At 40.0% G+C, this 15,000-nt stretch overlaps 1 protein-coding gene across 1 annotated transcript in view; it reads left to right on the forward strand.

The window, feature by feature from the left end:
* Positions 1 to 11,918, forward strand: part of LOC115024920 (kinesin-like protein KIF20B) — a 17,987-nt gene extending 6,069 nt beyond the window's left edge. The window contains 23 exon segments of the mRNA XM_029456784.1: positions 1,897 to 1,968; positions 2,045 to 2,191; positions 2,267 to 2,429; positions 2,534 to 2,689; positions 3,690 to 3,784; positions 3,786 to 3,819; positions 3,977 to 4,074; positions 4,177 to 4,288; positions 4,576 to 4,693; positions 5,615 to 5,676; positions 5,779 to 5,898; positions 6,401 to 6,533; positions 6,605 to 6,778; positions 7,135 to 7,259; positions 7,467 to 7,640; positions 8,793 to 8,947; positions 9,260 to 9,438; positions 9,802 to 9,876; positions 9,950 to 10,227; positions 10,568 to 10,660; positions 10,762 to 10,824; positions 11,084 to 11,110; positions 11,898 to 11,918. Of these exon segments, the coding sequence (XP_029312644.1) occupies positions 1,897 to 1,968; positions 2,045 to 2,191; positions 2,267 to 2,429; positions 2,534 to 2,689; positions 3,690 to 3,784; positions 3,786 to 3,819; positions 3,977 to 4,074; positions 4,177 to 4,288; positions 4,576 to 4,693; positions 5,615 to 5,676; positions 5,779 to 5,898; positions 6,401 to 6,533; positions 6,605 to 6,778; positions 7,135 to 7,259; positions 7,467 to 7,640; positions 8,793 to 8,947; positions 9,260 to 9,438; positions 9,802 to 9,876; positions 9,950 to 10,227; positions 10,568 to 10,660; positions 10,762 to 10,824; positions 11,084 to 11,110; positions 11,898 to 11,918 (2,674 nt within the window).
* Positions 11,919 to 15,000: the final 3,082 nt, after the last annotated feature.

Genomic DNA, 15,000 nt, shown 5'->3' on the forward strand with positions numbered 1-15,000 from the left:
ATACACACGTTAAATACACACTTTGACTACACACGTTAAATACACACGTTAACTACACACTTTAAATACACACGTTAAATACACACTTTAAATACACACATTAAATACACACGTTAACTACACACATTAAATACACACGTTAACTACACACATTAAATACACACGTTAAATACACACGTTAAATACACACGTTAACTACACGCGTTAAATACACACGTTAAATACACACGTTAAATACACACGTTAAATACACACGTTAACTACACACGTTAAATACACACGTTAACTACACACGTTAAATACACACGTTAACTACACACTTTAAATACACACGTTAACTACACACTTTAAATACACACGTTAAATACACACTTTAACTACACACGTTAAATACACACGTTAAATACACACATTAAATACACACTTTAAATACACACGTTAACTACACACTTTAAATACACACGTTAACTACACACTTTAAATACACACGTTAACTACACACGTTAAATACACACGTTAACTACACACTTTAAATACACACGTTAACTACACACTTTAAATACACACGTTAAATACACACTTTAACTACACACGTTAAATACACACGTTAACTACACACGTTAAATACACACGTTAAATACACACGTTAAATACACACTTTAACTACACCCGTTAAATACACCCGTTAAATACACACGTTAACTACACACGTTAAATACACACGTTAACTACACACGTTAAATACACACGTTAACTACACACTTTAACTCCACACGTTAAATACACACGTTAACTACACACGTTAAATACACACGTTAACTACACACGTTAACTACACACGTTAAATACACACGTTAACTACACACGTTAAATACACACGTTAACTACACACGTTAAATACACACGTTAAATACACACGTTAACTACACACTTTAACTCCACACGTTAAATGCACACGTTAACTACACACGTTAAATACACACGTTAACTACACACGTTAACTACACACGTTAAATACACACGTTAAATACACACGTTAAATACACACTTTAACTACACACGTTAAATACACACGTTAACTACACACTTTAAATACACACGTTAAATACACACTTTAACTACACACGTTAAATACACACGTTAACTACACACGTTAAATACACACGTTAAATACACACTTTAAATACACACGTTAACTACACACTTTAAATACACACGTTAACTACACACTTTAAATACACACGTTAACTACACACGTTAAATACACACGTTAACTACACACTTTAAATACACACGTTAACTACACACTTTAAATACACACGTTAAATACACACTTTAACTACACACGTTAAATACACACGTTAACTACACACGTTAAATACACACGTTAAATACACACGTTAAATACACACTTTAACTACACACGTTAAATACACCCGTTAAATACACACGTTAAATACACACGTTAACTACACACGTTAAATACACACGTTAACTACACACGTTAAATACACACGTTAAATACACACGTTAACTACACACTTTAACTCCACACGTTAACTACACACGTTAAATACACACGTTAACTACACACGTTAACTACACACGTTAAATACACACGTTAAATACACACGTTAAATACACACTTTAACTACACACGTTAAATACACACGTTAAATACACACGTTAACTACACACGTTAAATACACACGTTAACTACACACGTTAAATACACACTTGTTGTTTTTACTCACTTTATTAATTGATGGATGTTTCGTCTGATTAATGAAACGCAGTCTGTCGTTTCAGATTGTCTTGAACTGCACACGAGACTCTCACAATGGCTTCATCTGTTTTGTGTTGATGATCCTTAGACTTGTAGTTTTGTCTCTGCAGCCACAGCATCTTCTCCATCAGGATCCTCCGCGTGGACGACGTCGGCGTTTCCAGAGTCGTCGGCATCAGCGAGTAAGACGGACGTTTTGTTGCGTTCTTCTCTGGAGGATGAGTTTGGGATGATCTTCATAATGTTTCTGTCCGTCAGGTTGTCTCTGTGCGACCTGGCCGGCTCTGAGCGCTGCTCCCGGACTCTCAACACCGGGGAGCGACTGAAGGAGGCCGGAAACATCAACAGCTCCCTGCTGACGCTCGGGAAGTGCATCAACGCCATGAGGCTCAACCAGCACGCCAAGTACGGCTGCGCCGCCTGTCCGCGTGAGTGTGACGGTTATTTAAAGTCTGACGGCTAACGGCTGATTCTCTGCAGGTTCCAGCACCACGTCCCCTTCAGAGAGTCCAAGCTCACACACTTCCTGCAGTTCTTCTTCTGTGGTGCCGGCCGCGTCTCCATGGTAGTCAACATCAACCAGAACTCGGCCTGCTTCGACGAGACGCTCAATGTCCTCAAGTTCTCCGCCCTCGCACAGAAGGTCAGCACACACACACACACACACACACACACACACACACACACACACACACACAGGATGGTAAAGCAGCTGAAGTGGATCAATCAGTGTGTGTGTGTGTCCAGGTGGTGATGTTGAACTCGAGGCCGGTGGCGGTGGAGGACGCCCCCCACAGGTCGGCCATGGAGCTGTCGATGATTATCGACGAGGCCGACCGGCGCAGAAACGTGTCGGGCCGCGGCAGGAAGAGCTCTCTGGTGGCCTGGGAGACGACGCTGGAGTATACATATCATATATACATATAATCATACATTATATATACATACATATATATATCATACATATTATAATATATATACATAACTATATATACATATATATACTATACATTATATATACTACATATACATACCTATATATAAACAAATACTAATAAAAATAACCATATATCTACTATACATATACTATACATATCCCATACATATATATTCATAAACATATCCATCTATATATATATATAAATATAATATACATATATATATATCTATATATATACAAATATATATATATATATATATATATATACTATATATATCTATATACATATACATAGACCTACTATATACTTACATATCATCCATATAATATATATATATCCATATCATATACATATATATATATATTAATATATATTATTTATATATATTATCATATATATTATACAACTATATATATAATATATTATACATATCACTATACTATATATTATACATATAATATATGACTATATATGTATATATATATATATATATACATATATATATTATATATATCATAAGATACATATATATCTACATATATATATAGCATATACATATATCAATAATATACACATAGATTACTATTATATACATACTATACATATATATACATACATATACATATATAATACTATATATATATATACCACATATATATATACATATATATACTATACAATCTATCTACACTACATATACAATATATATACATTATCCATACATATTTACCTATACTATACATCTACTATATATTATATACTATATATACATATCTATATAACCATACTATACATATATATATACATCGACATATACATATATACTATATATAATATATACTGTATATATATGATATATATATATATATATATATCATACATATACACATATATATACATATATATACCTATACATACTATACATATACACAATATATATATCATATATATATATATATACAGACGTGCTGGAGGACGACGACGACGACGACGACGACGGGGAAGAGTGGGGGGGGGAGGATAGCTGGACGGAGGGGACCGTGCTGGAGGCAGGAGGGGGGGGGGGACAGGACCATGGAGGGAGAAGAGAAGGTAAACGCATTTAAATTATCTTATAGTGTCAAAACTGTTACTCACAGATATCAGCTGAGACTTCATTACTCACATTAACACAATGAGTTTCTGTATTACACGTTTTCTGAAACGTGTGTGTGTGTGTGTGTGTGTGTGTGTGTGTGTGTGTGTGCAGTCGGAGGTGGCGCTGCGTCTGGTGCTGGAGGCTCAGATCAGGGAAGAAGTCAGCTCTGAGTTCATGGAGCTCTTCAACAAGATGGAGAAAGACTACAGGTGACATGTGACCCGAACACCGTCTGCAGGGCCACGAGCTGCAGGAAGACTGCTGTGTTAACTGTGTGTGTGTGTGTGTGTGTGTGTGTGTGTGTGTGTCAGTGAGCGTCTGGAGAAGGAGAGGGAGCTCCTGGAGGAGCGAGCTGAGAAGAGGGTGGAGATCCTGAAGAACCTCTTCAGTAAGACGGTCGATCTGTCCGACAGCAGCAGCAAGGTGATTAGAACGGATTAATAACAGTCAAAACAATAGTTTGACACTTACAGGTTTTGTTCAGCAGGTCACATGACTTCACCACCGCTAAGCTAACGGCGGCTAACGTTAGCGTGATGGCGTTTATAAACTCACCAGCTTTGCTGCTTTTATATCGTAGAACAAAACGTTAAAAATGTCTTCAGACCTGATTTCAGGCGTCCAAACAAAAACAATGAAAACACCCGGATAGGAAACGGGAAGTGTAAACATGGCGACTCGTCAGGGACTCAAATAATATGTGTTGTCAGGAGGAGCAGGCGGACATGTTGGACGGCATCATCAGCTCCGTGACAGAAGACCTGGAGAAGATCAGAGAGGACGCTCAGAGTGTTCATCGCTGTCTGACTGAACACAACCACGCTGCAGGTACACACACACTGCAGGTACACACACACTGCAGGTACACACACACGCTGCAGGTACACACACACTGCAGGTACACACACACTGCAGGTACACACACACGCTGCAGGTACACACACACTGCAGGTACACACACACGCTGCAGGTACACACACACTGCAGGTACAACCACGCTGCAGGTACACACACACTGCAGGTACACACACACTGCAGGTACACACACACGCTGCAGGTACACACACACTGCAGGTACACACACGCTGCAGGTACACACACACGCTGCAGGTACACACACACGCTGCAGGCACACACACACACACACACACACACTGCAGGTACACACACGCTGCAGGCACACACACACACACACACACTGCAGGTACACACACGCTGCAGGTACACAAACACACTGCAGGTACACACACGCTGCAGGTACATACATACACACACTGCAGGTACACAAACATGCTGCAGGTACACACACACGCTGCAGGTTCACACACACGCTGTAGGTACACACACACACTGTAGGTACACACACACGCTGCAGGTACACACACACGCTGCAGGTACACAAACACGCTGCAGGTACATACATACACACACTGCAGGTACACAAACATGCTGCAGGTACACACACACGCTGCAGGTTTACACACATGCTGCAGGTACACACACACACTGTAGGTACACACACACGCTGCAGGTACACCAAACACTGTAGGTACACACACACACACTGTAGGTACACACACACACACACACTGCAGGTACACACACACACACACACACACTGCAGGTACACACACACACTGCAGGTACACACACACACTGTAGGTACACACACACACACACACTGCAGGTACACACACACACTGCAGGTACACACACACTGCAGCGTTGACCTTTGACCTCTCCCTGCAGAGCTTGAGGCCCTGCGATTGGAGAAGCAGCAGTCACATGACCAACTACAGGAAGCGAAGCAGGTACTTCTTCTTCTGTGGTGTCTGCTGTTTGTTTCTGCTGTGATACGCTTTAATGCATCTCAGGAACACATTGTTCCGTATAAATAAAGTTTTGCTCCGCAGAGTCTGGAGCGGCAGCAGCATGAGCTGTCAGCGCTGATGGACATCTGTGAGCAGAAAGACGACGTCATCAACAAACTGCAGACCGCCATGGACGCCACCGTGGAGAACGCCACCAGAGACGTAAACTTTAATTATCAGTTTCCTGAGCGTAGAAATAAAATCCCTTTATTGTAATGGTTCAGTCGTATTAAAGGGACAGCTCAGACTTTTCACGTCGCTGCATCTCGCGACACCACAGGTGATGTTGGAGCCCGAGCGTGTTTGTTCTTCTGCCATATGAAGAAATACAGAATTTCTTTCCTGTTTCTGGATCATCGATATAACGCGGCTGTAAGAACGACCGGACGGCGGTCACAGCCACAAACTGATCAGAGTAAAGATCCTTCATCACGTGTTTCATTCATTCGTCTCACTGGACGAGCTCGTCGACCAGACGCCATTGATAAAACATTTAACCTCAGTGAACACGTGTCGCTGGGTCACGGCTGCCTCCGTCAGTCAGTTTGGTGTTTTTAAGGTTCAGGTGACCTCAGTGGGAGATGTCACTGTGAAGAACACTGTACACCACATGTGGTTATTGATGAGTTGTGTTCAGAGCTCTTCTCACATGTTGCTGTTTCAGAGAGCGCTGGTGGAGTCGATCAGGGCGGAGCTGCTGGATCTACAGCAGAGGAGCAGCAGAGGAGAGGAGGAGAACAGGAAGCGCCAGCGCGAGGCTCAGGAGGACGAGGAGGAGGGACCAGCGAAGAAGAGAGGTGAGGGGGGGAGCGAGGTGAGGGGGGGAGGTTCTGGAGGATTGGACTGTAAAAGCCCTTTCTCTCCTCAGTCTCTCCGGTGCTGGAGGAGGAGATCTGGAGGCTGCAGGAGGAAAACGAGAAGAAAGAGGAAACCATCGTGGAGCTGAGGGAGAGGGAGCAGACGAGGGGGGGGCTGCAGGAGGAGGTGCAGCAGCTGAAGAAGGAGCAGGTTGAGCTGCAGCAGAAGGTGCAGCAGCTCACAGGTGAGACATCGCTGCAGATATTATATTCAAATATCATATTTATTACATTCACAGGTTAAATGATCACATTAAACGTGTGTTCACAACTTTATCGTCTGTTTTTAATCTGTTTTCTTTCATCTTTAAATGTTTTCAGACTCTTAAATCTGCAGATTTGCTGCTTTTCTTTTATATTAAAGTGACAGAACAAAACATTTAAAGACGTCATTTGGACTTTTACTGACATTTTAAATACCAAACGATAGATAATAATCTGCAGTTTAATCCATAATGAAAACAAAGATGTTTGTGAGCAGCAGCCACCAAACTGTTCGATCGTCTGACTCCATCTTCTCCTCGCATGATATATAATGTAGATCTGGACGAGTGTCTGAACTGCGACTCTGTGTTTTCATCTCTGGAGTCGAAGCAAAGAGAAACATCCAGACTGACGAAGGAGAACAAAGCGCTCGTTAACGGCATCTTCCAGCTCCAGACAGAGGTACTGCTACACACACACACACACACACACACACACACACACACACACACACACACACACATGTATATACTATATATATATATATATATATATATATGTATATGTGTGTATAACACACACTTAGTATTCACTTCATCTAACACTACGTTTCTGATGGTATATTAAGAGTGAGAGATTAAAAGTGATTATTGCTGAAACGTGTCCCAGGTGACCGGTCTCCAAACGAAGCTCAAAGAGCAGACTAACAGGTCTGACAGCCAATCAGAGGAGCTCAACACGTCGAACACCCGCCTCCAGGAGCTGGAGAGCCAATCGGAGGAGAAGGACGAGAGCATCGGCAGTCTGAGACAGGAAGTGGAGCGTCTGAGACAGGAAGTCGAGGTTCATCCTGATTCTTTGTTTCTCTGTTTGTTAATGTCGCTGATCAGATTCGTTCTGGTTTAATTAGAACGTTTAGATAGATAGTGTTGAGAGTTAAAAACAAGATCTCAGATACGGGTGTAAGAAACATCGAGGAGGAAAATATGCAATAACAATGAATATCAGGATAACGCTGGATATCACGATAATGATAAATATTACAATAACAATGAATATTACGATAACAATAAATATAACAATAAATATTACGATAACAATAAATATAACAATAAATATTACGATAACAATAAATATAACAATAAATATTACGATAACAATAAATATTACGATAACAATAAATATTACGATAACGATAAATATTACGATAACAATAAATATTACGATAACGATAAATATTACAATAACAATGAATATTACGATAACAATAAATATAACAATAATAAATATTACGATAACAATAAATATAACAATAACAATAAATATTACGATAACAATAAATATTACGATAATGATAAATATAACAATAAATATTACGATAACAATAAATATCACGATAACAATAAATATTACAATAACAATGAATATTACGATAACAATAAATATAACAATAATAAATATTACGATAACAATAAATATAACAATAACAATAAATATTACGATAACAATAAATATTACAATAACAATAAATATTACGATATTGATAAATATCATGATATCGTTGAATACCGATATTACTTGCGATAAATAAGCAGATATTTAAGTTCTCAGTTACTTGTTAAATAAAACAAATTAAAATTAATTATTTCCCTCTTTCTTTTATTGATCAAACTGAACTTCAATAAAGAAAATAATGATAATGTTACATTTTAATATTTCAAACACTATTATTGGGATATTATTTCTCAAAAACACTTTAGATTTTTTATTAATAGTTAATAAATATATATACAGTGTCTGTGTATGTTTATATATGTGTGTATATATATATATATATATATATATATATATATTTGCTCAGATTGCACAGAAAGGTGTGATGACTGCAGATCCAACTTAAAACATCTCCTCAGATGTATCTCCAGCGTGTTCTCCACTGACTGTCAGGATGCAGATGTTCAGCTCGAGGTCTCTGACTCTGGTTTGGTGTTTCAGGAGGAGCAGCGCAGCAGCGGCAGTGTTTTCCACGGCGCCATGGAGGAGCTGCAGAAGGAGAGCCGCGCCGCGCTGCAGAGGTCCGCTCAGAAGTCCCAACACATCGAAGATCTGCAGAGAGAGAAGAGTCAGCTGCAGGAAGCGCTGACGCTCAGGTAGACGATGAAACCTCCGGATGCGTCTCTGGTTTCTTTGATCCACACTGAGATCTGAGTCGCATGTCAACACATCTGCGTTCACGTTGTGCTGCTTTCCTGCTCGTTAACTTTAACGCAGTATCTTTGAATTCAATTAAGACGCAATTCAAGTGTTTCAGCTGAAGTGCGTTTTGGTTTCGTCTGCTCGTGTCTTACTTCAGTTACAGCAACAGTTGATTGTGTTCATTCAATAATCGGAAGCCAAAACCATCATCGTGATTCATATGGTGGATTAATTGTGCAGCCGTGTTTTATTGATGTGTCCTGCAGGGAGAACAGGTTTGTTGAGCTCAGCAAGGAGTTAGCCAATCAGAGAGCAGAATCCACCCGTCAGCTGCAGCGCCTGAAGGCGGAGCTCCAGTCTGAGGGCGGAGCTCTGCGAGGGAGACTGCAGGAGATGGAGAGATCGGAGGAGGAGAGAAGGAGGAACCAGGAGAGGGAGGAAGAAGGTAAGAAGACGAGATGAGGCTTACCTCCACATAGAGACCAGCAACGTCTCATCACAGCTGAAATAAGCTGCTGATTGTGCGTTTCGTAGAAGTCCCAGAGACAGCGTGCACACGAGCTGTGTTCATCGTCTCGGCTGAGTGATATAATGATGATGATAATAATATAATAATACCGATCAGTCCGCAAGAGCAGAAGGAAGCAGCTTTAAAACGCTTGTTTTCTGAATGGAGTCTGGTGGATCCGGGCGATGCTGACATTGAAGCTCTGTCTGCAGTTTGTCTCTTAATTTGAGACTTTAAAGCCAAGAAAAGAGCTTCTGATGTTCACGATGGATCTGTATCTTATAAATATCTTTGTGTCAGAGCTTCATGGAGTCGTGTCGGAGAAGGAGAAACTTCTAGAAGAATGTCGCAGGCAGACGGAGACTCTGAGAAAAGGTATTTATGTTCGGAGGCGAATTATATCGATGCTAAAATCAGGAGAAGAAGCTGAACGCTTTGTTTCCCTCAGAGCTGGAGCGTCTGAAGGACGAGCTGCAGAGCCGGGAGCAGGAGGAGAACAGGGAGCAGGAGGAGAACAGGGAGGAGAGGACGGTGCCAGTGGTGGAGGAGCTGAAAGAGGAGCTACAGAGGCTCCAGGAGCGGAGGAAGCAGCAGCAGGAGGAGCAGCAGCAGCAGGAGGAGCAGCAGCAGCAGCAGGAGAAGCAGCAGGAGCAGCAGCAGTGGAGGAGCCGGGAGTTTGAGGCTGTGAAGAAAGAGTTGCTGAAGCAGGAGAGAGCAGACGCACAGGTGAGCACTCGTCACCACACCGGGATATTTTAAGTCAGTGGTTCCCAACCTTTTTCAGCAGGCCGCTACTTTGTAGATAAGAATATTTTCGAGGCTCCCCCTGGGAGCCTTGCTGTGCCCCTCCTGCAATGCCCCCCACTTTGGGAACCACTGCTTTAAGGGAAGTTCAGCTCCGAAATTTGCAGTTTCAATATAAAAATTTAATTTAAGACTTTGTTCACTTTGAAAAGACCAAATGTAAAACAATGTGTTGCATTTCTCTTTATTTGTTTTTTTATTGAGGTATATTATATCTTCCATACAGTACAACAAAATTAATGTGTGTGTGTGTGTGTTCCAGGACGTTTGTGTGTCTCCTCTGAGGTCCAACATGGCCGACAGGAAGAAAACCTCTAAAACGATAGGAAGGAAGAGGAAGAGCTGCGATGTGCAGGTGTGTGTGTGTGTGTGTGTGTGTGTGTGTGTGGTGGAGGAGTCCTGGTATTTAAGGGACATGTCACTGGTTTTAAATGTGTGTGTGTCTGTCTGTCTCAGGACCTGGTGTTCAGTGAGAACAAGAGAAACAGACTGAGAGGAAACACTCAGACCAACAAACAGGTGACTCTCTTTAACTGATGCTAAGCTAACGGAGTCTCCTCGCTCCCCGACAGTCAGCTTTGAAAATACATGAGAAAAATAAATTATTTTATGATATAAACAAAAAATGTCCCACTTTTCCACAGAAATGGACAAATTGCTACAAAACTTAATGTATTCATATTTCATTCTGTAACTTATATTTCCTGTGAAGCGCTTTGTATTTATATACATGTCGTCAGTGGAATATGTTGAGGTAAACATCTGAATGTCTCTGCAGTCTTCTTCTGTGGTGAAGGAGAGACCGGTAAGGAATACAAAAGTCAAGGTTTCTTTCACGACCTGTTTCTCTTCGACTGGGAGAAAATCTATCTCATATCCGATGTTGAAAATGCCTGGAAGTTCTTTTATGATGGTTTTATTATAATCGTTGATAGGCACGCCCCCTTAAGAAAGTACAGAGAAAAAGGCAGAGATAATGCATGGTTCACATCAGATCTCTGATTTACTTCACGAGCGCATGTGGCATGGTCAGAAGCCAGGAGTAAGGTCTTGGGTCGGATCGGCTGCTCTTCAGGCAGCTGCGAAATGCATGCACTGTTAACATCAGAAAATCTGATTATTTCCAAACTGAAACCACAAATAATTTAAATAATCCCTTAAATTCTGGAAAACTATTAAATCAATAGGTGGAAATAAAAATGTGACAGAGCTTCCACCTTGTATTGTCAAGGACTCTCTTCTAATCTCTGACGAGGCAGAAATGCTGGGTGGTTTTAATAAACATTTTATTGCCTCTGGTTCCTTGTTTGAATCTCAGAACATGCCTCAAGGAGCCCCTGCTCGCTCTGAAGGTCGTGTCTGGCCGGGTCAAACCTTTACTTTTAATCCAGTAACAGTCTCAGAGGAGCATAAAGCCCTTAAAGGTTTAGACACAAGAGAATCAGCAGGTCCGGACAACCTGGAGCCACACTGTTTAAAGTTAGCAGCTGATTCCCTCGCCTCGCCCCTGGCCCATCTTTTCAATCTATCCCTGGAGACAAACCAAATTCCCCTTATTTGGAAATCTGCTTTTGTTCTCCCCCTGGTGAAAGGGGGTGCCCCCACTCTCCTAAACAACTACAGACCCATCTCCAAACTGTCTTAAAGAAAGTGCTGGAATCATTGGTAAGTCAACAACTAAAGGACTTTTTAACGACTAATAATATTTTATCTGACCTTCAATCTGGTTTTACGAAAACACACAGCACAACAACGGCCGCCTTACAAGTAGTCAATGATTTTATAAAGTTCTTAGACAGTAGAGAACATTGTGCAGCACTTTGTATTGACTTATCCAAGGCTTCTGATACAGTGGATCATGCCTTAGTGTCACAAAGACTCTACAGTACAGGTCTCTCAGATCAAGCTGTCTGTTGACAGTGTGTGCGGGCAGAAGGTGTAACTTCTAGTTCTCTTAATGTATCCAAGGGTGTGCCACAGGGATCTGATGTAGGACCATTGTTATTTATCATTTATATAATCTTAATCACAATGTTTTAAATGTAATGTACTGCTCTGCGTCCTCCCCACATCAGGCTCTTTGTCAGCTCCAGACTGCTTTTAACATTGTACAATGTAACTTGTGTGATTTGAAACTTGTTTTAAATGCTGAAAGACGAAGCTGAAACCAAACACTTGAACCTCCCTCCTGTCACCACTTCACAGGGTTCTGAGACTGAATCTGTGTCTCAGTATAAATATCTTGTTATTATAATTGATGATTCTCTTTCTTTTAAACTTCACATTTTAGAACCTTTGAAAGAATTAAGAATAAAATGAGGTTTTTACTTTAGAAGTCCTGTTTTTCTTTGGAGGCCAGAAAGAGATGAGTCTCTGCAACGTCTCTGTGCTGGACGATGGAGATGTTGTTTATATGAATGCATCGTCTCATTGCCTCAGCTCTCTGACCTCCCGTAGACTGAAACACTGCACATCCTTATTTATGAAGCTATTCTGGGTACTCTTCCACAATACCTAAGGATCTACATGAGTAGGAAATGTAGTGGACCGTATCGGCTTCGCTCCGAGGACTTGTTTCTTCTAACTGTTCCAGAAGTCCGTACAGAACTTGGGAACAGGACGTTTAGTTACGCTGCTCCGGCTGCCTGGAAGCAGCTGCAGAATGAGCTGAAGCTCAGAGAGCCGGTCTCTGTAACAGACTTAAAGCAACTCTTAAAGACACTGAAGCAGACCGCTGGGTCTGTAACTGTTTTCATTAATGTTGTGATTGTTGTTTGTCTGTAACTGTGCTGCTGCCTGTCTCGGCCAGGACGCTCTTGAAAATGAGATTTTTAATCTCAATGAGACCTATCCTGGTTAAATAAAGGTTATAGATATAAAATAAATAAATAACACTGCCAACTCTCTAATCAACTATGTGCCCCTAAGAACATTACGATCATCCACTACTGGTTTATTAAATGTTCCCAGAAAATTGGGGATGCAGCCTTTAGCAATTATGCACCAAAGCTATGGAACACTTTACCTGCAGATATTAGGGAGGCAAGCTCGGTCAATATCTTCAAAACTAAAAACATATCTTTTTACTTTAGCCTTTTAATGGTGATATTTTATATCTCTTTACTTTAGCCTTTTAATAGTGATATTTTATATCTCTTTACTTTAGCCTTTTAATAGTGATATTTTATATCTCTTTACTTTAGCCTTTTAATAGTGATATTTTATATCTCTTTACTTTAGCCTTTTAATGGTGATATTTTATATCTCTTTACTTTAGCCTTTTAATAGTGATATTTTATATCTCTTTACTTTAGCCTTTTAATAGTGATATTTTATATCTCTTTACTTTAGCCTTTTAATAGTGATATTTTATATCTCTTTACTTTAGCCTTTTAATGGTGATATTTTATATCTCTTCACTTTAGCCTTTTAATAGTGATATTTTATATCTCCTTACTTTAGCCTTTTAATGGTGAATTATTATTATTTTATAATGCTGCTACTTTATGCCACTTTAAACTAATTAAAATGATTTCATACATTTTTACCCATTCCCTCCACTGGCTTCCTGTTGCATTCAGGATTGAGTACATCATCTCCCTCCTCACCCATCAGTGCATACATGGAAATGCTCCTCCGTACCTCAAGGAACTCCTCCCCCAACAAACCTCCACACGCAACCTCCGCTCCTCTAAAAAAACTTTGCTCTACCCCCCCCCCCCCCGGGACCAAGCTCCGCACCATGGGCGATCGGGCCTTCTGCTCAGCCGCTCACCTGTGGAATTCCCTCCCAGAACACCTGAGGGCACCACAGGTGACCGACTCCTTCAAGAAGAGCCTAAAAACCTTTCTCTTCACAAAAGCCTTTCTGTGAAATCTTATGTCTGTTGTTGCTTTTGTTGTTGTCCTGCATTTTAGCGCCTTGAGATTGCTTTTAGCTTTGAAAGGCGCTTTACAAATACAATTTATTATTATTATTATCTCATGCTTTCAAAATATGGCTCTGATAGTTTCAAACATATATTATATATAAATATATAATATATGTATATATAATATATATATAAATATATATCATTTATATAAATGATATATATTTATATATAATATATGTATATATAATATATATATAAATATATATCATTTATATAAATCTTATATATATATATATATATATATATATATATTTTATATATATAAAATGGATATATATATATAAATAAATTATATAATTATATATAATTTCTTACTTATTAACAGATATTCTTCTTACAAACATTAACACATAAACCTTGTTTATTACATCATAACTTATGCAACAATAACAACACTGTTAAAAAACAACAAACTCAAGTTACAGCCAAAGAATCTTTAGTTCATCCAGAAGTGAACAAAACCTTCGACTGCAGTCGAATCAAGTGTCTCATCTTCATCACCACACGTGAAGAAGACGAGACATCTTCATCACCACACGTGAAGAAGACGAGACATCTTCATCACCACACGTGAAGAAGACGAGACATCTTCATCTTCACACGTGAAGAAGACGAGACTTCTTCATCTTCACACGTGAAGAAGACGAGACATCTTCATCTTCACACGTGAAGAAGACGAGACATCTTCATCTTCACACGTGAAGAAGACGAGACATCTTCATCTTCACACGTGAAGAAGACGAGACATCTTCATCACCAC

The sequence above is a fragment of the Cottoperca gobio genome, chromosome 19, assembly GCF_900634415.1.
Source record: "Cottoperca gobio chromosome 19, fCotGob3.1, whole genome shotgun sequence".
NCBI classification, from domain to species: Eukaryota; Metazoa; Chordata; class Actinopteri; order Perciformes; family Bovichtidae; genus Cottoperca; species Cottoperca gobio.